General features: G+C 41.5%; 2 protein-coding genes across 2 annotated transcripts; both read left to right on the top strand.

Moving 5' to 3' along the window:
- Nucleotides 1–2,854: 2,854 nt before the first annotated feature.
- Nucleotides 2,855–6,364, top strand: CD93 (CD93 molecule). Its single transcript, XM_063298704.1, has one exon. It carries the CDS (start codon nucleotides 3,028–3,030, stop codon nucleotides 4,846–4,848), a length of 1,821 nt encoding a protein of 606 aa, XP_063154774.1. The 5' UTR covers nucleotides 2,855–3,027; the 3' UTR covers nucleotides 4,849–6,364.
- A 13,487-nt stretch (nucleotides 6,365–19,851) lies between these two features.
- Nucleotides 19,852–23,185, top strand: THBD (thrombomodulin). The gene has a single exon (XM_063298703.1). It carries the CDS (start codon nucleotides 19,970–19,972, stop codon nucleotides 21,644–21,646), a length of 1,677 nt encoding a protein of 558 aa, XP_063154773.1. The 5' UTR covers nucleotides 19,852–19,969; the 3' UTR covers nucleotides 21,647–23,185.
- Nucleotides 23,186–23,720: the final 535 nt, after the last annotated feature.

Below are 23,720 nucleotides of genomic sequence, written 5' to 3'. Positions count from 1 at the left end.
CCATTCCAAGAGGTTCAGACACTGAGAGTGTTAAGGGAAAATGAGCTGATCTGATATCAGCCCAATAAGGTAGACCAGACTAAGAAACCAATGCCATATCAAGACTCCTTTTATTGTAACAACTAGTAATAGAATCTTGCAAGTCTGAATGTGTCCCCCCCGCCCCACACACTTTATCTTTGTATAAACTCAGAAGGGGGTTGTCTAAGATGTTTTCTCATATTATGTTCTTGGCCAGGGCTCAAGCCCCTTTTATTTGACCATTTTCTTGGTAGCGGTTCTTCCTCCTGTCCTTCAAGGCCATTCCCTTTATCTCCTAGACCTGTCAATCCAGGTTGTGGGTAGAAACAATAAAGTCCAGGAAAATCAAATGCTAAAGAGCCAATCAACAGCTTCTTTACATGCTCTAATAAAGTACTGTGGTCTTTAGTGTCAAGAGCACAGAGTTCTGCATGTATCAATAGGGTCATAGTTCTCTACTGATCATCCATCAGGATCACAGTTGCCATTTCCATACCAAATTTGGATCTAAACATCAGGGCCTCTGAGGTGATAGTGCCATCAGGTGCTAAATGTGGAATGTTGGATTTGGACCAAGATTTATTACATTATTTCAGATTCAAATATGGCTTTTTAAGCAAAGGTCTCACCACTGACTCTTTTTGGAATGCAGAGAACTCTTCCTGGCAAAGAGAATATAAGTAATCTCAAAAATTTCTGGACGGAAAGCGTCCTTAGACCCCTTATAAGTCAAGCTTATAAGAGGATCTAAGAAACAAGTGGTAGTGTGACCAGATCAAGATACCTTCTGTACTTACTCAACAGAAAAACTCAAAACTGTGGCAGATGAACATTATTAGATATCCAAGGAATCTTATTTCCGAAAATGACATCAAGCCTATTTTAATTTCACATGGTTTTGATCCATGAAGAATTATGCAAACTATTCACAGTATTAGCAGAACATCAGTTGGAAGAATCAAAGACACGGTGATCTGTCCAATAGCTCTGAAAAATTCCATTGATTGACTTTCTGTGGACACAATTAAGGAGAAAAACATAATTTATTTTCTTCCCTGACTATTGCAGCATAGATTTTATAATAGCATCTGTTTCATATCTCATACTGTTTAAACTTTGTACCTTTAAAAATGAATATATGTAATATCTAAGGCCACACCAATTCCTTATTCACAGCTACCTTGGGGGCATTGCTTAGTGGGTTGTAGCGTGTATGTGTGCAGCAGGTTTTTATGGTACCTCCATAGTTGCTTTTTATCCAGAGATTCAATGTATCTAGAAACAAATGTTTATTGTTTGTCTTATGAACTAAAAACTTCACTCACTCATGTTTTCACACATCCATAAATATTTAGTCAACATAAAGTCTAGCTGGGGAGACCAAGTCTGAGCTCCAGAAGAACTGACGTGGGATACCCACCATGTGTGATATGTGTGATATCTATCTGATTCTATATAATGGCTCCAAAGGATGACAATTGTCATGACAACTGATGTTGAGCAGGAGGGGGCCCCTATGCATGCGTAGTTTAGAGGCTTTGAACTTTCCTTCAAAGAAACTCAGAGCAGACCCACCTTGAGTTTTGGGTTTATCTGTGTGGGTTTCCCACGTTCTTTCAGTTTGGCAGGATCTTCTATCTTCCAGAGCATTCAATAAACACTAGAGACCAACTCACTGTCTCGGCGTGGTACTTTGCTCTAAGTTAGGACAACAATTCTCATACACCTTTATAGTTTTTGACCAGATTTCCCTTGACACTTTTCTCATACCTCTTGGTACTTCTATCCAACTGCATGGCCTTATCCATTTCACATGGGAACCTTCTTTTCTTCCAGGAACCATCTTTTATTGTGAGAACAATCTTTTGCTGTATCTCTGAAATTGTCATTCTTCACATGCTGCATGGAGCACCAGGATCCGTGCTGAGAAAGACTACTGTCTAAGTCTCTGGAAAACTCGGCCAATTAAGGTAGTGCAGCTATTGCAAATATTGTTCCCACTTCATGTGTTGAATGACAACTCCTGTTCAGCATGCCACCCTGAGATGGTGGGAGTTGTAGTCTAACACAGCTGCAGCAATCCCACATTTAGAGGGCTGTAGTAGAAAACTATGATTTATCCACAGCCTAATTCAGTGCTAAGGCAACTTCCTAAATTTCTGTGTCACCTTAAGACAGAACTGTGCTGGTATTCATACTATCAGTTTTGCAGTGCTTAGGAATCTAGTTTGGACCCTGGATGTAATTTCACCCATCTCAAAAGTGAACCTGTGTTAGATCTTGTAACTGCACTAATTCAAATGTTACTTTAAGAACTCTGTGATGGATTTACAAAATTCTTTGTGAGCATTACATTTTAAACCTGTTAAAAACTCAGAGAAAAAAAAATTGGCCTGTGGATTTTGGCTGAATTAGAATTTCGCTTTGTGTATAGGAATCGGTTCTGAACCCTTAGAAAGTGTGACTGTCTTTGAAACTTAGACATTCCCATGACCCAATTTCTATTTAAGGGCTTTGTTTCTATTTAAAGATCATAAATATGTGAGGTTAATATTATGAAGGACTGTACAATATTTTTCCATCTAGATGTGGCATCTTATGTCCAGATCACATGATTTTTAAAAAAAAAAAAACCACTCCAAGATTGGAAGACCCTATTTGGTTTGTTTGAAAGTTCAGTGATGTTTTATAATTCAGAGGGGGGAGGCGGGAAGGCAGTGTGCATTCCACCAAGATTCTCACATGAAGGAAAAGAACTAGGTTAAAAATAAGAAAGCTGGGATAGGGTATAAAAGAGATGTTTCCAATAACCATAGGTTAAACCAGACTGCAGTTGACAATAAAAATCTCTCAGGAAACTTAAGTCTCCGGTGACAAATAAGACTCTCGACCAAGACAGGATGCATATGACCCAACTGCTGAGCCAAAGGGATATGGGAGGCAAACAAGCTGTGCTCTATTGTCTTAGCATATGCTTTACAGACATTTATAGAATTTGAGCTCACAATGAAATCACTCGGTTCATTGCTCTTTCATGCAGCAAAGATGAGGATTCCTCAGCAGGTATTCTGGCAGCTGCTGCTTTTGGGACTGACAATCCAGCCCAGTGAAGAGGTAGAAGCCTTGTGTTCTGGGACCACTTGCTACACACTGAATTTTGGAAGGTTCAGCTGGATGGAGGCTCAGCAAAAGTGCAGAGACAATGGGGGCAACCTGATGACTCTGAAAAGCCAAGAGGAGGCTTTGCTTGTCCAGCAGCTGCTGGCCAAGATGCCCAAAGGGGAAGCTGGCACTGTTGTGGAGGTAAGATTGTGGATTGGGCTTCACCGAAAGAAAGGCAAATGTTACCAGCAACATCAGCCATTGAGGGGCTTCCGCTGGGTGACAGGAGGTGAGGAGACCCAGTACTCTAAATGGGGACAGGAACCCCGGGAAACATGCATGTCAAATATGTGTGTGACCCTTCAGGGGACTCCCTTCTCACCTCAGGAACTGCCTTGGGTAGACAGCTTTTGCAGTAATGCAACTGCTGGATTGTCAGGCTTCTTGTGCAAGTTCAGTTTCCAGGGGATGTGCCGTCCACTTACACTGGCAGGGCCAGGTGTTGTCAGCTACAGAACCCCTTTTGGAGCAGTCACTGCTTTCCTTGTAACTGTGCCCTTTGGCTCCACAGCTGAAGTAGCATGTGGACCCCAAGGAGAGGAGATACCTAACACCTTCCTTGTGTGCAAGCCACAGCCAAACAGCAATATCTCTGAATGGAGCAGCCCAGGGCCATTTTGTGCTTCACCCACTTACGGTTGCAGCTACAGCAATGGGGGCTGTGAACATGAATGCCTGGATCAGGGCAAGGGCTTGTTTCAATGTGCATGCCATTCAGGATACCAGCTTGGAGGGGACCATCTTTCCTGTGTCCCTGTGGACTATTGCAGCTCCAATCCATGTCAAGGGCAGTGTCTACCATACCCCGGTGGCTTCAAATGCCTCTGTCCTTCTGGTTACATTTTGGCTGATGATGAGCAGAGCTGCATAGATGTGAATGAATGTAATGCTCCTCAAAACCCTTGTGAACAGATATGTGTGAATACCAAGGGGTCCTTCACATGTCATTGTAACCTAGGCTATATGCCTGCTGAATCTGATGGCCAGGCATGCCAGGACATTGACGAATGTGCTAGGAACACACCATGTGACCAGTTTTGTGTAAATACTCATGGCTCATTCCACTGCTCTTGCCAGCTAGGATACCAACTGGAAGGCATTAATAGCTCTTCTTGTCTTGATATTGACGAGTGCCAGGAAGAACTTTGTGAACATAGGTGCATCAACCAACTTGGCAGCTACCAGTGCTCTTGCAGGGTTGGATGGATTTTGGCACCCAATGGGATCTCTTGCCTCCTGGATCCCACATGCAGCACCTCTTCACCACCGACTCAGGGAGGAGAATGGGGGATTCCAGCAAACATTCATCCTGCTTCAGAGTTACCAGTCCTGCTGCCTGACCCTTCACTTCAAGCTGAGCTAGGAAGAGTCATTGTGTCCCAGGATTCTACCCTTCAGCCTGCTGTGGTCAGCAGTGCACTGGAGATGGAACACCGTATCAGAGATGAAAGGATAGACAAGAACAGCCATGGCTCCAAGCAACTCTTACATTATATCTTGGGTGGTGTGGGTGTTTTGTTCCTGATGTCTTTTGCCCTAGGCTGGGTCATCTGCAGGAAAATGAAAGCCAAGGAAGCCAAGAAAAATTCTAAGAATGTCACTGGTAATTACTCTTGGGTACCAGATCAGGGGGAGACCAGGGCAGGAAGCAAGGAGGGCTTGTAGTCAACAGTGTGATTTTGGTGTGAGCAGGAAGGAAAGGGAAGGCATATATGGAACCTGAAATTTTAAAAAGTGTACATTGAGATGTTTTTCATGTAATATTTCGCAAGAGGACTGCTAAGATTGTGCCATCAAAACCACAAGGGTGAAACTAGAAATAAAGTTTTTAGAGTAACTGTATCAAGATTTGCATCTTTGACAACAGCGACAGGTTTAACTTTGCAGTCCACTTTATGTACATGCTGGATGGTCAGTTGATGGTTAGATCAGCTTTCCCTTCTTGCCTGGGAAGCAAGTGGTACATTTTCTAAGCAGCACATGTGTATGTATGTCTACACAGATTTTACCTTACTACTCCAATGCCAACTGCAAATCAAACCTTAAAAAAAAAAGACTTCATGACCAGGAGGAAGGAAACATATGACTTAAACTGATTCCAATAGAACCACTGTGATAAAGTGCACAGTCAAATTATCCTTCAGACTACTGTTGTTAGTTATGAAGTCTTATATCCAATTTCACCATTGTGTTTAAACTAATTGTGGTCCATAGAATTCAGTTTGAATGGAATCAGATGTACTGAGTTCATAGAAGTGTAATTTACCTTATCTCGAATTGGCTGTATTTGGTTCAGTAAAAAGGTACTGCATGCCTGCTGAGACTGCAGCCTTTGCCGTTTTGCTGCTCACCCAAAGCTTTGCAAAAAGCTACCACGTTGTTTGGGGATGACTCAGCCTCACTGTAGCAGCAGCAGCTGCTGCAACCAACCAGAGCTTCCTTTATGCCTTCCATATCAGTTCCTGGGGAGAAGGAGAAAAATACAGGGGCCGTTTATGATCCCAATGTATTTCATGATTGGGGGCTCAAAGGAAAACAGTTCTGGGAATGTAGCAGAAATTTGAAACCATTTCAAAGTTAACTGCAGTAAAACCTGAACACTGTTCAGTAAAATGTGCTTTATGCATCATTCTCCTATGGCGACATTTTATAATGATGGTAGTAGAGTAACCAGTTCTACTGACTGCCTCCATCTTGTACGTCTAGTACTGAAATGTGTCTTCCAGGGCTAGTTCTTTAAAAATAACTTGGTCGGCCTGTGTGATCAACCCTGGGAGAAAAGTCCAAAATGTAAGAGGATTTCATTTTTTGTATTTGATTGGGTTTCAGTAGGCAGAGTATACAGACCAAATATGCAGTGTTGTGGTAGGGATACGGTTTTGTTCCCTCCATTTAAAGGAGCTCCATTTTCAGTGTCAGACAGTTGTATACTTCTTTTTTCTTATGACTTATGATCGCTAAAATAACATGTGAGGGGTGTTGGGGGTGTATATCAGTGTTTCTCAACCTTGGCAACTTTAAGATGTGTGGACTTCAACTCCCAGAATTCCCCAGCCAGCCACACATCTTAAAGTTGCCAAGGTTGAGAAACACTGGTGTATATAAATATTTGTTATGGGGTTTTTTGCATAATTTTTAATTTGAAGATAAAAGAGCAATTTATCCAGATCACATTCTTTTTTTTAAAGTGTTTTCACTCTCCCATTCTGAGGGGTTTTAAAGGCTATATTCCCAAGTTTCTTCTAAAAGCTCTAGATAGGTGTTTAAAGGGTGATGGTGATTTTGAATTCCATAAATCAGCCTTAGGACATATATTCCCAAACATTTGATGAGGTGAGGAAAATATATTGTGAACATCTCCACAATTCCCTTCCCCTGCAAAAAAGAGATTCAGAAGCATGTGATAGAACAATTTTCAGGAGTGGCAATTTTAATACCTGATTTGCAGCCACTAACCAAGATTTCCCTCTAGAAAAACTTCTCCATTCCATCTATTGAAATCTCTCTATAACCAACTGAATGTCTAAGATACACATTAATTTAAGTAAATATTCTGTAATTGTTAACTATTAAAACTACATCATTCTCCACTTCGTTATAACATTACTAAGGAATGGATCTGAAACAAAAAGAACTCTCCCTATTAGAAATCCCACTGTTTTCTATGCTTATTAATTCCATTAATTAAAATGGCTTAATCTAGTCTAAACCATGCCTGTAAGACACTGAGCCCCATGTTACCACAAATTAGCTTAACATATTGAGTTTGCCATAGCCTACCAGGTACATCCTGTTCTTAGCAGGCAGAGGAAAACCTTGTCCTGAAGCTATCCTCTGTTGAATCTATTGTTAAATCAAGAAAACCATAGGAAAATATAGACCTCTGGCTGCCTGGATGTTTTAAATGGATTTCCTTATCTTATTTTTGTATAGTTGCTGGAAAGAGAGGAAGATGAAAGAGTTATACTTGAAATGCATGACATGCCTAATAACAACTTAAATCCAGATGCCCTTCCATGTCTGATTGTAGGATACAAATAAAGGACACATATATTTGCTTAGTTGGGAAGCAGGGTAGGTGGCCCAGATTTGTTGGAACATACTGATTTATAATGATATTTTCATAACAAAAGAGTAAAACCCACCACTCCTTGGCCAATGATGAATCATTCCTTTTCCATTGTGGAACAATTGGGTGTATAGGTCTCCTCTAAATTTCACATGATATAACACAAAATACTAATGTCCTATGTAGAAATCTAGACACTGAGATCTGAGTCATGTAGTCCTTTCCTTTTAAGAAGAGGGATTATATATGCAGTCTTGGGAAGCATGTGGACCATAGTACTGGAGTCAATATTCTATTATAAAACAAGTAAAGTAGATGGATGTCCAGACTAGTTCATGGAAAACCTGTTCCATAAATATAGGCCAAAGGTCGGCAAGCTGCACCTATCTAGATGTTGTTGGACTCCAACTCCCATCAGCCCTTAGCTAGCATGGCCAGTGATCAGGAATGGAATGATTTGGAGGTTCCACATATTGTTATAGCCCACCCTGCTATAGACCTATATGAAACAGGAGAGCATTGGGAAAGGCCTTGGCAGATAGCAGTGCCCAGCCAACCTTTGCTAATCTCATAACCTTAGCAGGGTTAGATAAGTCCTTAGATGGAGGGGGGACTCTTAATTCCAGTGGTAAAACAAACGGTGAAGAAATTAAAACTATCACACCCCTAGCAGAAGGCAATGGCAACCCACTTCCATAATGTGCCAAAAAAGGGGCATGAATGCAGTAATCAGGACTCAAAAATGAATGCTACATGTGCCATCCCTATCCTGCTTTACATGTTGCTTCTGTCTGTCTGTCTGTCTGTCTGTCTACTGGCCTGCCTAGTTTTATTTGGGGTGAGAAATTCCATAGAAAATGAAATCTTGATGTGTTGCAATTAAAATGTTTTTCTTTCTTTTCTTCTCCTTTTTTACTTGTGGTTACTACAATGTGGCTTCAGAAGAAAAACAATAAATATTCCCCTGCTTTGATGGCTGCGGTGTCTGTGACTCTCATGCTTATTGTTCTTCCCCACCCAGCTTTGACCTAGAGCCAAAGATTCCTTGGAACGGGTAAATGCAGAAGGGTCCACACCCTTCTCTTTAGTAAACAGGCTTATTCAGGTAGCTGAAAACCAAAAAGAGTAATAGTTTCTTTCTTTTAAAATATATAAACAATAACTGAATTCATACTTCTACTAAAACTCCGGAATAGGAAATGATGGTAAACTTTTATCTCTTCCCCCACTCACAGCTCTCTCCTTCCACTTATTGTCCAAAGCAGTGTTTCTCAACCTTGGCAATTTTAAGATGTGTGGACTTCAACTCCCAGAATTCCCCAGCCAGCTGGCTGGGGAATTCTGGGAGTTGAAGTCCACACATCTTAAAGTTGCCAAGGTTGAGAAACACTGATCTGAAGAGTTGACTTCTTTATTTGGGGCACTGAGAATATTCTCCTTTGGGGCCAGTTCAGATTTTTTTTTTATGTATTAAAATATATGGTCATAGACAAAAAACACATAAACACAGAAAGTTAAGAAAATAATACAGAATGCAAATATCTAGGAAAAACCTATTTGTACCTAAGACTAAGCACACACAGAGTACAGTCAAGTCCAGTAACTTCTGACACACCACCATTCTGAAAACTTCCCAGTTCTGGTCATTCAGAAAATAGCACACAATTGCACGTGGGATCAATCTGGAGAGTTTATAATAAGAACATTGATTAACTCTAACCTCCAGGGTTGCTAAATAGGATATTTCAGAAGCACACGCTCTACTGCCTAGACTTCAAAATCTGAGAAAATACATAGGCAGTCTTAGTATGAAATAACATTAAATCTCTCCAACAGTACCATTGTTGAAGTCACCCAAGCACGCTGGTGTGAAAGCCCTCCTATATGATGGGATAAGTAGATGAGAGAGGGAGAGAGAGGGATAGAATCTTTATTACCATCTTAGACCAGTACAAATAAGTGAATAAAATCAATAAGGGCAGTAAAAATAGTAAAAACAATGGATCCCATTTGTCCACCAGGTCAGAGTTAAAATCCACTAACAGTGCCAGGCTAAAGTACAAGCAACAAGTCCACAACTGGGTGGGCTGTGACAAAGTTAAAAGGGAATGAGGCTAAAATGATACAGTAACTTCAGAACATGGCAAGCATATCAACATACTTAATGAGTGCTGTTTTTTTTAAAAAGAATTTTATTAAGTTTCAAGACAAGGATAAATGAGTGCTGTTTTCAATACGTGTCCTCTGAATTTTGCAAGCAACTGCACAGAATCTTGCAAAATTGGCCCTGACTATCATCCTCTAATAGAACTTGGGTATAGGCTGAGTTTGGTCTATCAGGGCACCCACCATTCGGGGAAGAATAAGCCTAGCCCTTATATCTTGACAGAGTGGGCAATGGAGGATGACATGTTCCCAAGTTTCTACCTCTCCCATGTCAGAGGGACAAAGCCTTCCAACCACTGGGTGCTTTTTATACTTGCCCTCCAGTACAGGGGACGGCAGCTCTCAACACCTCACCAGTGTAAAAGCTTTTCTGTGGCTTGGTGTTTCTACTTGTGAGAAGTACCAATAGGAGCCACTAAATATTTGAGCTGCTCTGAGGCAAAAACACACGGTACCTTCCCAGTATCTTCCTGATGTTCTACATCAAGAATTCTTAGTTTAATGGTTAGCTTAGCCCTGTCATGGCCCATTACTAGGACTTCTGGAGGGGAGAAGCCCAAGAGGCTTAGTTTCAGTCTGAGCCCCTTGATCCAAGAAGATTGGTAGGTGTCCTGGAGGACTGGGGGCAGGAGGGAATCTTCTAGGTTGTATGCTAATTTCAGCTACAGATTTAGGGAGGCGAGATACACCTTGGCCTCCACTTTAATCATGCCCACCTGCAACCAAAGGGTAAGTAGATGATAAATATATAATTAGGGATGGTAATGGGATGGGTTGAGAGATCACTATAGTGAATTTGTGAAATATTAGTTCTGCCTCTTTGTATATAAAACTCAAAGATTCTCTGCTTGAGCTCTCTCCAGGCTTCATCAACATAGACACAAATGGAGGTTGAGCCCACAGTAATCCAGATCAGTGGTCATTTGTTTCTTCCAAGGAGACTGTTGTCTGTCTGTCAATATTAATTGAGCTAAAGATTAATCCCCAAAGACTTGCTTAAATTAATACTTCAACCTGCATTATGGTAAGCGGGCCATCGACAGAAATGCATTGGAGCTCTGGGTGTGTCCTATCAGTCAGGAACCACGCTGAGATGAGAAATAGGACTCTAGTGTTTATTACTGCTACATTAGACAGAAAGTCCTAACAAACTGAAGAAGCGTGGGAAAACCCAGACAGATAAACCCAAAAGTCAAGGCGGGTCTGTTCTGTGTCTCTTTGAATGGCTGCTCAACTCCTCACTACTACGCATGCGTTTTCCCCCCTGGATAGGGGCCCCCTCCTGCTCACCATCAGTGCTCATGACAGGGTGGAGACATCCATTGGCGACACAGCAGGGGACTGGGGATCTCATCAGTTTAGACTGGACTGCTTCTAATGCATGTGTATAATCTTATAAGCCCAACACTGTGCACTATGCAGCAAAAGACTTAGCACTTTGGGTTTGAAAAATTTACTGCTGCTGTAACATGGTTGTTGCCCCTACAGGTTGTATATCTAGTTATTGCATTATAAGCTGTTTGGGCATGCAGAGTGAGGCTTGAGCAGTAGAGTTTCCAGGAAAAAAGATCGTCACTTTTCCAAATGTGGGGGTGGTTAGTATGTCACCTTGGTTTTCATATGGTTGACTTACAGCATTTTGGATTGACGATGAAATGCAAGTATCGCAGACCCACTTGGGATACAGACAAAAGCAATACTGTCAGCATATAGAAAAATGGAAATTGGTTTACTAGATGGAAGGGGGATGGGATTCAGCTCTAGTAAGGGCCTGAGCAATATCATTGATGTAAAAAATATTTGTTAAAAAATATACATTTAGTTCAGAGACCTGAGGATTCAGAGCCTCAATCAGCTTTATTGGCTCTCTGTCAGCATAACTGGATGTCTTGCTGAACATGACGCTGTCTCTGCCCCAAGGGCCCAAGAGACTTTCTGCAGTACCTCCCAATCCAAGTAAGGCTGCACCAGCTTGCCTGAGCTCAAGAAAATCAGCCTTCCTGAAGCTTTCCCTTCCTAGGTCTCCTATAGTAAACTCCCCCAATGTTATCACATTTCTTTTCCTTACTCCTGTTAATCTTATCCAGATGCTTTCAACAGTACTTCAACATCCAGGAACATGAATTTATTCACAGATGTATGGCTTCTTTACACACAAAACTATTCTGCCTCTATTTTGGTTAAGACTGTTTTTTTGAACCAAGTCGTAACAATATACTTTCGTTCCTCCCTTTTTTTGGGGTGTCTTCTTCAGGCTGCTCATTGGCCAGATCAAGGTGAGCAGTCCCTTAATGATGGGAGGCTACATTTAATATATTTTGGGAGGATGGGGGCAGGCCAATAACAGCAAGTAAAGTCACATTACCCATGAGTTTGGAGGGACATCAGAAAGGGCTTTGAGGGCTGTATACAGCACAGTGACATCAAGTTATCAACATCTAGGCAATGTCCGCATTTGCAGAGAAGGAGCCTCTGCCCAGACTATGAAACTTCCCCCATGCTGGCCCTGCATCCTCATTACTTAAAGCATTAAACAGTATGGGACCAAGTTATCTTCTCCCATAAGTATCTACAATCCGTTTTTGATTCATTGTTCCGAATTTCCCTGCCAAATGAAGTGACATCACTGCCTACTAGAGCGAGCTTTTTTTCTGGGGAACTTTGGTTATGGAAAAAACCTCTGAACTTTTAGACTTTTAACATTTTTAACTAAGTTTCTAACTTTAGTGACTCAGTATAAAATATCCCATTCCCAATTGTTTATATTTGTTACCGTCATACATGTTTTTTACTACTAGATTGGTAAGTCACCCAGACAACATTCAATAAAATGTCTTTTATGCAGGTGAAGTCCTTCTTCTTCTGCAGTTTAACTAGCCCTCAACTGTGTGTACATTGTTCTCTATGTTTTCTTCTGTTGGTTTTATTTGTTGTTCTTTTGTTATATTTGCAGCTGTTAGTCACCTTGAAGCTTCAGCAATATAGTTATACATCCTAAAACTAACAGAACAGATAACATTATAAACCATCCAATGGCAGAATACATATCTTGTCTGCAACAAGTCCAAGGTTCAGTGCCTGGGATCTTCAAATAGGTTTTCCAAGTATCAGGGCTGATAAAAACATTCCTGCTTGAAGTCTTGATGAGTGGCAGTATAGTAGCAGACATTGTTAGGCAAGACTAACCACCCCCACCTGATGTCTGCCAGATGTGTTCAACTGCAATCTCATCACACTGAGCCAGCCAGTATGCTAGCTGGCTGACAATAATGGGGTTTTAGTCCATTACATCTGGAGGGAATGCACTGGGAAGATTTGGCCTGAAATACTGCAGTTGCTTCAGCATAATGCAACCTCATATGATTTACAGTTTCCTTCAACTGCACAGCTATGCATCAACTGCACATTGTGAAATACAGAACAGGAAAAATATTAATCACTCCCAATCCAGGAATCAGAAATTTGGATTTGCCTCACCAAATTACAATCCTGAGATGACATTTACCAGCAATACCTATGATTCGTAACCAACAATCGCACATGCAGCTGCTCTTCAATATTTGGCATTAGCTTTTAATATTTTCAATAATGGGTTGAGATTTTTCTTTTAGAATGCCAAAAACATTCCTTAAGAAATGTCTAATATATTCCAGTAAATCCTCTCTTCTGGTTTTCTTCTGAGTTTCTGCTCGAGGATCAGGAAATAAAGAGCAAACATGTATTGAATTACTGGTCTGGCAATTTACTTACATATCCTTTTCAGCTGAGTGAATTTGTATATCTCTTACCGAAGGTTATAACAGGAACAAAGTGCTGTAAAATCTCAAGGCAGGTGTCAGCAGCCAGCAATCTTAGTCAACTGCTTGCTACTAATGCCTGCTCTGTGCGTGTCAGAGCATGAATGTAGACATGCTTAATTTCCATAGAATGCCCCCATGAGATTATGAAAAAAGGTACCTTGCCCTGGAATAACACTAATTAAAAGGTTTCCAGGAGACCCCATGTACAGACGACAAGGATCCATATTTTTTGCAATCACCAGATCTATGATATTTCTCACTGAGTCTGTGGGTAAAAAAGTGTTTGGTGTTTTTAGATAAAATTCTGGTGAGTTCTGTATAACAAGATCAAGAACATCCATTTTTTAATTTAATGAGTGAAATGTTATACTTCTCATCCTATCCTGATCTCTTCCCAACTGGGTTATAGCACCTAACCCACTTAGCTGCTCCCCAGAAGCTAAGCACTGTTGGGCTTTGGATGGGAGATCTCCCTATGAAACCCAGAGTATAGACTGGGAAGTTGGAAAAGGAGGAGACGGAAATGGCAAACCACTTCCATAGTTTGGTCAAGGAAACCACTTGGCTGGCCTGGGGAGTTGAACTTTTAAACACTGTTAGCAACAGTGCAGTTAAATGTAATTTAATAGCCACCCAGAGTTGTTGCATGTGAGACGGGAGGTAGAGAAATATGACAAATAAATATATAAATAAAATTTTCTCAGCCCCATACTTTAAAATTTAGCTCATTCAATCATGTCCATTGCCTCCTCAGATACTGTAAATATATGTAGCCTAATATAATACATGTAGCTTAATACAATACATATTACTGCAAAAGGAAATTGCACTGTATTCAACAGTGTTTATTCCAAAGTTCATATATGAAAAGATATAAAATGAGAATATAGAAAGACAATTAACACAACAGGAACACCCCCCCCCCAAAAAAAGTGTTACATGTGCTATAGGAGTCCAAATAGATTTTTAGTGCAAAAAAAGAGATAATGATGTATAAAAAAGAATTTGCAATTTTATATTTTACATTTATCTTAGTCCTCAAGACACCATTATGTACATATTAAAAAGGTATTTGCCTCTGCTATCCTGATGCTAAAAACTAGCTGTGTGGGGTGATGCCTGAGCCTAGGGCAATGTGGAGCAGATTTTTACTTATCTGAGACAGGACAGATGTCTGGCTCCAACCCACTTGCTCCTACCTCAGTTTATTGATTCAAACAGCATTATGGTACTTTGCATGTTTAAAAAGGAACTTTTGAATCTTGCTTGCATAATATACTTCAGTAGGGAGGACAGAAGGGGGAGTACTGGCTTCAAACTTTAATGGATTTATCCTCAGAATATTCATACTGTCAGCATATGCTGGTCTATGACCATAATACAGATTTGATTGGATTTGATATTGTCAGCAGACTTGGAGATAGTTTGAAAATTTAAGGTAATTTTTTTTGTTGGGGGATTCATGAGCTAATATTATTTTAGATTGGTGTGCTCTCAATCAAACTTTTAAACTGTCTGAGTTATCGCAAGAAGAATATGAGTTCTTGAAAACTGCAGGCAATTAAAAACAGCTTTCTGTTTCACAATTTTGTCCACATACATTAGCAGCATCTAAAACTCCTGGATTATGGTCAGCACCAAAATGTGTTTTGGATGATTCCAAATATTTTTATAAATAATTAAAGAGAATTCCTAAGGTGGATATTGTTATTCACAACAACTTTGGAATAAAGAGATGTCTATCCTGTAACAACAAATCATCGTTGAGGGATTTGAAGAATATTAAGTATGTTTCTTACTTACCTAAGATGAGATTAGTTCAACAAAATATTTTTTTATGTTTAGTGGACATTTCAGAGAATGTTTTTAAAAGGTTAGCAGTCAACTTCATTATGTTGACAGTGTAAAATGATGGAGGGAACAGCTAGACTAAGACATAACATGCCCCATTATATTTTATTTTGATTAAATATCAGTAAGTTTGTTAATATAATTTTAAATTACGTACCAAAATTTTGGAATTTATCAATATACGAAGGACAATGCATTTACCGAGCACGTGGCTAATCCAGGTTTACAGACTAGGATTGATGACATGTTACTGGTTCTCTGCTCATATACTCACTCTCCATCAATATAATTAAAAGACTGATTATTATTATTATTATTATTGTTATTCCATTTATTCTAGAGTTAATGCTCTGCTTAAAAACTGGGCTGTTTTTAATGTATTTTTATTTTTGTTTTCTATTTTGTATCCCTCACCTCTTTCTTTCAGTATACTAAAAACAGTTTTTAAAAAGAAAAACCAGTTACCCAAATCAAAGTGATTCTTGTCACTCCGATCCCAACATTTTGGAAAGATGTGGAAATTTTGAGAGAGAGACAGTTGGCTTTAACATTTGCTCCACCTCGTTATCTCTCAGTGTCTCAATCTTAGCAGTTGAATTACAATGTTTTGTGAGATATCACAGCTAGTTGACCAACATAAAAACTGAGGTTTTTAAAAGGGTGATGAGCAAGTTAATCTTCCCATCCTCAGCCTCCAACAATCAGTTTAATCACACTTGGGAAGGGCCGCTGTGATATTTTGCCTTCCCTCTCCCTTTGTGCAAACCTTATTAACCTATCTGAATGTTCCTCATGACAGGAAGTCCTCCTCATTGTCACTGGTAATTTCATCATGACCTGAGTGAAAACAAAAAGATTAGACACTTAAAAAAATAAGACTTTCGAAGAGGGTAAGGCTCTGACCACCATTTTCTAACCACCAAGGTCCCACCTCTTCACCTACATCTTGTGTCATCACAGTGTACATCTTCTGCTGTGCCAACAGGCACATGAGTACCCCAGGGCCAGCTTACTTTTCAGTCTCTTATCTCCATCCAACCTTCCTCTGGCAGGCTCCCTCTCTCTCATCTCAGAAGGCAATGGCAGGATTAGGGTTATGGTTAGAAACCAGGAGCAGGGATAATTTAAATTCTCTCTGAGAGACTTCCAAGGGTTTTTAACTCTTCTCCAAAGACGTCTTCCTTCTACTCAACCTAGGGAAAACCAAAAGCTCAGAAATATAAAACTTACCAAAACTTTTGCCAGTCCTGAAACAAAAGGGGTAGCTGCATAGTCCTGCAAGGAGTTTTAATGATAAATTCTTAATCAAAGAAGTCAATCTCTTGCTATAAAACATTCATTGGAAAAAAGGAAATAGGGGAAAAAAACAGGAAGGCAACTATCACACACAAACAAAATTCCAATTAAAATCAATAAGCCTAGCTAAATTAGATACCTCTTATGTGCTTGAGTAAGTAATTGCAAATTATGATGCTGGGTTTCCTACACCACTGTAAAGCTACAGCCAGATAAATTGTGAAGGCTTAGCATAAGTGAGTTGCCAAAGGCTATTCAGTAGCTTACATGATCAAACCAGAATCTGAAGCAGGATCTTTCCACCAGATGCCCAACACGATATCTATCCCACATTATCTCTCGGAGACTATCTTTTCCTTCTGAAAGTAGCTGGTAACAGCTTGAACTGGAAACACTGTTTAAAAGAGGTCCAAGGTAAGGCACTGGATTCATTTCATTTTACAGCAGCGATCTTGGGACAGAAAGTGACTGTTCTGATCAGATGGCAATTTCTTAGTTTGTTGCTGGCTGCTAATTTTATACTTTGGCAGGAGTGTTAAACTTTTCAGTCCTCGCAATTCTTGCAGCTGTTCTGTCATTCCAACCATCTCACCCTCGGAGGTGGGGGTTTCCTAACTATGAACATCATCTGCAAGAAAGGGGACACACATCATCTTTAAAGTGATGCAGGAAGTTCTCATCAGCAGCTATCACCTCAGTCATGGGGAATGCACTATTTAATCACTGGATATATGATGTCTTGAAAAATAAGAGCACACTCCTCTGCTATTGCATAAAAGGGGACAGAGGGCAAATGTATTCTTTCTCTGCTGATGTTGCAGAAAGGCTGCCAATAAAAAGCATGTTTCTACTTCAGAAGGGGTTGCAAATGTACGTAAACTAATTGTACAGTCAACAGTTGCTGTATCATGTCCACCAAAGGCCAACTATGAATTCAGCTGGACTTTCCTAACTGCAATTTCGTAATTCATACCATCTCCTAACGTGTGCCCACTGTATGTTCTGAAATGACTTTTTTTTTAACCTTTTCATGTACTTATACCAAACACTGGCAGGTATTATACCAGTATAACCACAGCAAACACACAGTCATCTGAAAAACATTACTTGTTTCTAAGAATCTTATTACATGCAATGCTAATTGTATTCTTTGAAATCAAGTTCTTTTCTGCTGAGTAGGGGAAGCAGATGAATAAAGGAGTTTCTATTACAAGTAGTCCTCATTTAGCGACAACTGGGATTGGCAACTTGGTCATTAAGCAAAGTGGTCACTAAGCGAAACTGCGACTGTGCTTATGATCTTACTTCAGCTTCCCTTTGCTTTACAGACCTGCGAAGATCATAAATGTGGGCATTGGTCGCAAACTTACTTTTTCATCACTGCCGTAACTGAGAATGGTCACTGTACGGTCACCAAACAAGGACCACCTGTAATGCTAAACATTCCTTACTCTTGCAGGGAAATGTGAAGGATGAAAATGATTTCACCCTCCCTCCCAATCATCCCAGCTGCTGTCATCTTCGGAAGGAGGCAGGCACCACTTCTCCTTCCTGTCACTGAGGACTATCTCTGCCTGCAGCCCAGGTGGAATACAGGCAACAGCTCTGACCAGTGAAAGCATCATTTTCAAAAGAAGCTATGGCTGGGCTGTTTTAAAGGGTGGATCTTCTCTGCCTATCTGCAGGACCACTTGTTTGCTGGTAATTTAATGGCTGGAAGGGAGGAGCATCCTGGGGTGCTCCTGGATGGAGATCTCCTACCACTACTACCAAAAGGCATAGCATTTTTCCATTTTTTTCTGAGATAGATGATAAATAGACATTGTTCCTTCAAGTCAGCACTGACTTCTGGGAACTATCCTGGACAAGTCCCAGCAGTTTTTCTGGCAAGATTTTCAGAAGTGGCTTGCCTTTGCCTTCTTCCTAAGGCAGAGTGAGAGCAACAGGCCCAAGGTCACCCAGCTGGCTTTGTGCCTAAGGAAGGACTAAAATCATGGTCTCCCGGTTTCTAGCCTAGTCACTACATCAAACTGAATCTATTAAGGAAGTAAGGTAATAATTTTGGATAAAAGATTTCTCTGGAAACATTCAGCACTCATTCCCAGTTCTGTTTCAACTATGTGAGCCTCTGCTACTAGTACAACATAGAAAAAAAAGTTAAAGCTACTTTTTGATTAATCAGGAATGGCTGGGGACTGATGAAAGAAATTTTTGCACAGGATCATCCTGGTTATTGACATGCTGACTAGCTCACAAAAGCATGTTCTCTCCAGTAGTTTCTTTTAGGCAACACTCCTAATGGCCAAGACCAGAGAGCTAATCAAGGGGACTCCAAAACATTTTGATAAATTTTACCAGTGTAATTGCTAATTCATGCAGGAGGGAAGAAGGGAAGCACATTGAGACTTGCAAGATTCTGTTACTATAACCAACCTTTATAAAAGTAGTTTTAGGCCTACATGTAGTCTTCTTGGTCTGGTCTACCTCCTAGGGCTGACCACAGTCTTGCAAGTCTCAATGTTCTTCCCCTCCTCCCTCTTTTATATTCAGGTGAATTAGGTGGGTGCCTGTCTGAAAGCTTCTTTCCTTATTGTTTGGGCTTAAGCAATATTTATCTACTTGTTGCCTTAGAAACAGATCTTCCCTCTCTCTGCCAAGGTCACCCTCTTTACTCTCTACAGGTGAAATGATCACTGAATAAACATACCAGATATATAAGCAAAATCTATTTCACTTCAGCCATAACATTTTGGGAAGTGTGTGAGAGAAGTGGTGTGTTCAAGCAACAGTTTGGTGTCTTAGTGCAGAAGAAACAGAGGGCTTTGCCACATCTTTGTTGCCACAGCAAGATTTTCCAGGATTTTTAGTACTGTTAAGACCAAGGCACGTACAATGCTCTAGGGGCATGCATCTCTCACCTTTTGGCTTTTCCACTTCGAGTGCCAGAGTTTATTGGGCATCTTCCGCTCTCCACATCTGAGACCCTCAGTGAACTTTCCTTTCCTCTGGTGGTGGCAGCAGCAGCAGCAGCAGCAGCAACCCCAGCACACAGTCCAGGACTGAGCAAATGCCCCACCCATGAAAGTACTGCCGCACCACCGGCAGATTTAAAGGACCGTGGTTGTAAGATAGTGCCCGGTTTGTTGACCTCAAGGACTGCATCGGTTGCATGCCTTCAGCTGCACTAGTGGCCAGATGCTACTCTGGAACTACAGAGCCAACTAAAGAGCGAAAAGAAAGCTAGCCAACTTCGCGGGCGCTCTCTAGCATTTGGCTGATAGCTGTAGGCACTTCTCGGGACCGAGAAGGATCTGGTGGAAGCCTCAATTTCCTGAGCCAATAGTCGAGGAAATGAGGGCGGGGTCAACTGGCTTCCCTTCTCAGCGCTGCATCCAGCTGTGTGTGAGGCTTTGACTCTTTGCTCCAGTGGGAGATCTCCTCGCGGGCGGGCGGTGCTTCCCTTACTTTACCGGTTCTCTCGCCGCCTCCCCCAGCTTCCCCTTGCATGGAAGGCGTTATAAATGCGGCGCGCCGCCTGAACGGAACTCAACGACGAGGCACCCAAGTTTGACTCGAAGAGGTTTCCTTGTAATCGCCCGCTAGTATGTGGCTTCTCCTAGTGGCGGTGGGCAGCCTGGGAGCGGGGCTGGCCTTGCCCTCGCCATCTCCAGCGCCGACCCCCTTAGGCGCGCAGTGCCTGGGCTCCGCCTGCTTCAGTTTATTCTGGACTTCCAGGAGCTTCGCCGAGGCGGCAGGCGTGTGCGAGGGAGGCGGCGGGCACCTCATGACGGTGCGCTCCACGGTGGCGGCGGAGGCCATAGCGCTGCTGCTGCGCGACCGCCTCGGCAGCGCGTGGCTCGGCTTGCGCCTACCCGAGAACGGCTGCGTCGAGCCGGCGAAGCGCCTGAGGGGATTTCAGTGGGTGACCGGCGATGAGCGCACGGACTTCGAGGCTTGGGACAGCAACGGCTCCCACGCAGCAGTGCCCACCTGCGGCCCCACGTGCGTGGTGGTGACTCGTCAACTGAGGTGGCAGGAGCGTGCCTGCGACGCCTCCGCTGAAGCGATCCTCTGCGAGTACAACTATCCGAACGGGACCTGCGGGCCTCTGCTTTTACCAGCGGCCTCGGCGGTCACTTACCTCACGCCCTTCGGCGCCCGAGAGAGCGACCTGGTGGCCTCTCCTCCGGGCACCACGGCGGAGGTGCCGAGTCTGGGTGCCAGCCTGGAGTGCCGCGCGCAGAGCAGCAACGGGTCGTTAGAATGGGGTTCAGCCACACCTGGCGCCTGGGATTGCCAGCTGCAAAATGGGGGCTGTGATGGTCAGTGTCATTTGGACGAGCAAGGGAGACCCCACTGTGCCTGCCTGGAAGGCTGGACTTTGTTGGAGGACCAACGGAACTGCTGGTCCCCATGTGCCAGTTTAGGATGCCAGCAGCATTGTGTGCCTCAAGGTGACTCTGGAATCTGTATGTGCTCTGAGGGTTATGTGCTGCATTCTGATGGCAAGAGCTGCTTGGACATTGATGACTGCCAGGCCACACCAGGGCTTTGTGAACAGGAGTGCGTTAACACCCAGGGCGCATTTGAGTGCCGCTGCTGGACAGGCCACGAGCTGGTGAAGGGCAAATGCCTCCCAGAGAAATGGTTGTGCTTTGATTTAACATGTGAACATGATTGCAACCTTGTTGATGGAGAGTATAAATGCACGTGTTTTGAGGGCTATATTCCAGACCCCAAAAGTCCTCATAAGTGTCTCCGAGTCTGTAACCAGACTGAATGCGCTCCTCAGTGTGACCCAAACAATATAGACGAATGCTTCTGTCCAGAAGGCTTTATCTTGGAAGTGAAAATAGATGAGACAAAAGTATGCACGGATATTAATGAGTGTGAGTCTGGATCCTGTGCTTCCCTGGAGTGCGTAAATACTCCTGGCAGTTATAACTGCATCTGTCCCAATGGACTTATTCAAAAACTGGACAGTTGTGAACAGCCGTCAGAAGAACCAGAGGAGTCTTCAGGTGAAACTGAAGCTTATCCCAAAACATCTGTTGCTCCTTCTTTTGCCCCACCAAAGGATGGCAGCAGTCGAGGGACATTGGTTGCAATCATAGTTAGTGTCACGTTTATGGTCGTGGTCTTAGCAGTTATTATCTGCTGCCAGGTGAAGAAACACTATGCTGCACAAAGCACAGCGGACTACAAATGTCAGCAGTCTGAAAGCGGTGTGGCGCTGCAGCATGTTAGTCCAACTTGTGCCTCTTCCAGGCAGAAAATGTAGGGAACCTTCATTTGGGAAGAGGACAAGAGACAGAAATCTTAAAAATTGCATGGAAATGTTAATAGACTTGGGGGAGAGTCTTGTGCAGATGTCGTTTAATTTATAACTGCCTGCATGAACTCTGAAGTAATGTTTTCCCTTCATTTCCTGAGAGTTAATTGTCATGCAGTGAGAGCAATGTTAGTATTGGGCACTGACTTACAGTGTGAATCACACGTGTGCAGAGGAATGGAGTTTGGGCTGCATTTATGCAGGATTTCAGCTCTAACACTTCTTTTCTCCAGATGCCACGTGATTGGTTTATTATCTGTTCTATCAGACATGATGCTGTCTGTGTTGAAGATCAAGATCCGCTGAAATGGGAGAGATATTAAACTCCTCTCCTAAAAGTATTTTTTTCTGGAAACTTCTGTTGTTAAAATATGTATTTATTATTCACAGTTTTCACCTTGTTAACATTATTGGACAATGATTCTATGTATGAATCCTGACATAGCCTCTGCATATGGTGAAGGAGTTAGCTATCAACTCATGCCAAATTATCAATTTAATTTGCAACCCACTACAATGCAGTCACCATTCTCCCCCCCCCCCTTTTTTTTTTTTGTTGTTGTTACTGATGTTGGCTTGGGAGAATTTACCATTAGATTAGACTCTAGGTTTGTAATACAAACTTTGTATGCTGTCAAAGTAATTTTGAGTACTTGCTGTTCTAAGCACACCTACTTTATTGCAGTGTTGTTACTTTTTCCTTCGTGGTCTCCCTGTGAAATTTTCTTTGTGTTCATCTCTTTTTCAGATTGTTCTATTTGTTTCACAGGGGATTTCTCTAATTGCAAAACATATGACATACCAGTTGGCACTTTGGACCTTTTATTTAACTGGATTAAATTCCTTTCCCTCTTGTTTTGTTTTGTTTCTAATACAAAGTCTCCACCAGTTTTAGTGGAAGCTGTATCATGACTTTCAGATTTTCAGTACTGTATTGGAAAGAGCTGGAGAAAAATATTGTAATGCCTTAATTTGAGACCCTCTTTTAAAATTTTTGTTTAAGACAGTAAGCATGGTAAAAAGAGCTTTAAACAGTTTAAAGCAAATGGTATCCAATCAGCCCTAAAGCAAAATCCAGCTAAATGTAAACCCTTTGCATTGATTTCATAGGCTGAACTGGAACTAATTAGTACCTGAAGAGTTTTATCGTAACTGGATTCTGATGTACTTTCTGTGAGTTGTGATTTCAGCGCTGCAATGCCTTCTCGGAAGTTTGCAAAAAATGTTACAGACATTGGTTGAATGCTATGGCCATTTCTTCCTGAAGGATTTACGTATCTTCCAGTGTCCCCCAGCCATTAGTGAAGCAATATAAAGCTTGTCTTTATAACTGTTTTATCAGCAGAGAAATGGCTGGATGAAAATATAAGGGACTATGAATCACTAGTGAGGAAATGATCAAAGTTGCTGTTAACTGGTTCATGCAGTTCCAGTGTGATATTTTTGACACTTTAAAATGTGGCTGTTTTAATAAATGAGAGCGAATGAGATACTTTGTAAGTGAATGTTTTGTGTATGTATCTATGTATTTATTTATGGGCAACAGTACCCTAAATTATTTTTCCATCTTGTGTAGATAAGAAAGTCCATCTCTATAAAGTATACATTTTGCAGCATGATCTCTTTCCCATACTAAACACATTGTGTTTCAAGCAACTCCTTATTTTATTTGACTAATTTTTGGAATTTCCAGATTCTATAGTAGATTTCCTGAACCTCAAGAACAAAGTTGCAAATTACTTGAATCAAGGACAGGCATGATTTATGCAGGATTTCATCTCTAACACTTCTTTTCTCTAGATGCAACGTGATTGGTTTATTATCAGTTCTATCAGACATGATACTATCTGTGTTGAAGATCAAGATCAGCTGAAATGGGAGAGATATTAAACTCCTCTCCTATTTTTTCTGGAAACTTCTATTGTTAAAATATGTATTATTCAGTTTTCACCTTGTTACATTATTGGACAATGACTCTATTCATGAAACTTGACATAAATAAAACTATATTAGCTTCATGCCT

This window comes from Candoia aspera, chromosome 3, assembly GCF_035149785.1.
Source record: "Candoia aspera isolate rCanAsp1 chromosome 3, rCanAsp1.hap2, whole genome shotgun sequence".
NCBI lineage: Eukaryota > Metazoa > Chordata > Lepidosauria > Squamata > Boidae > Candoia > Candoia aspera.
This window is presented reverse-complemented; position numbering and strand designations above follow the sequence as displayed.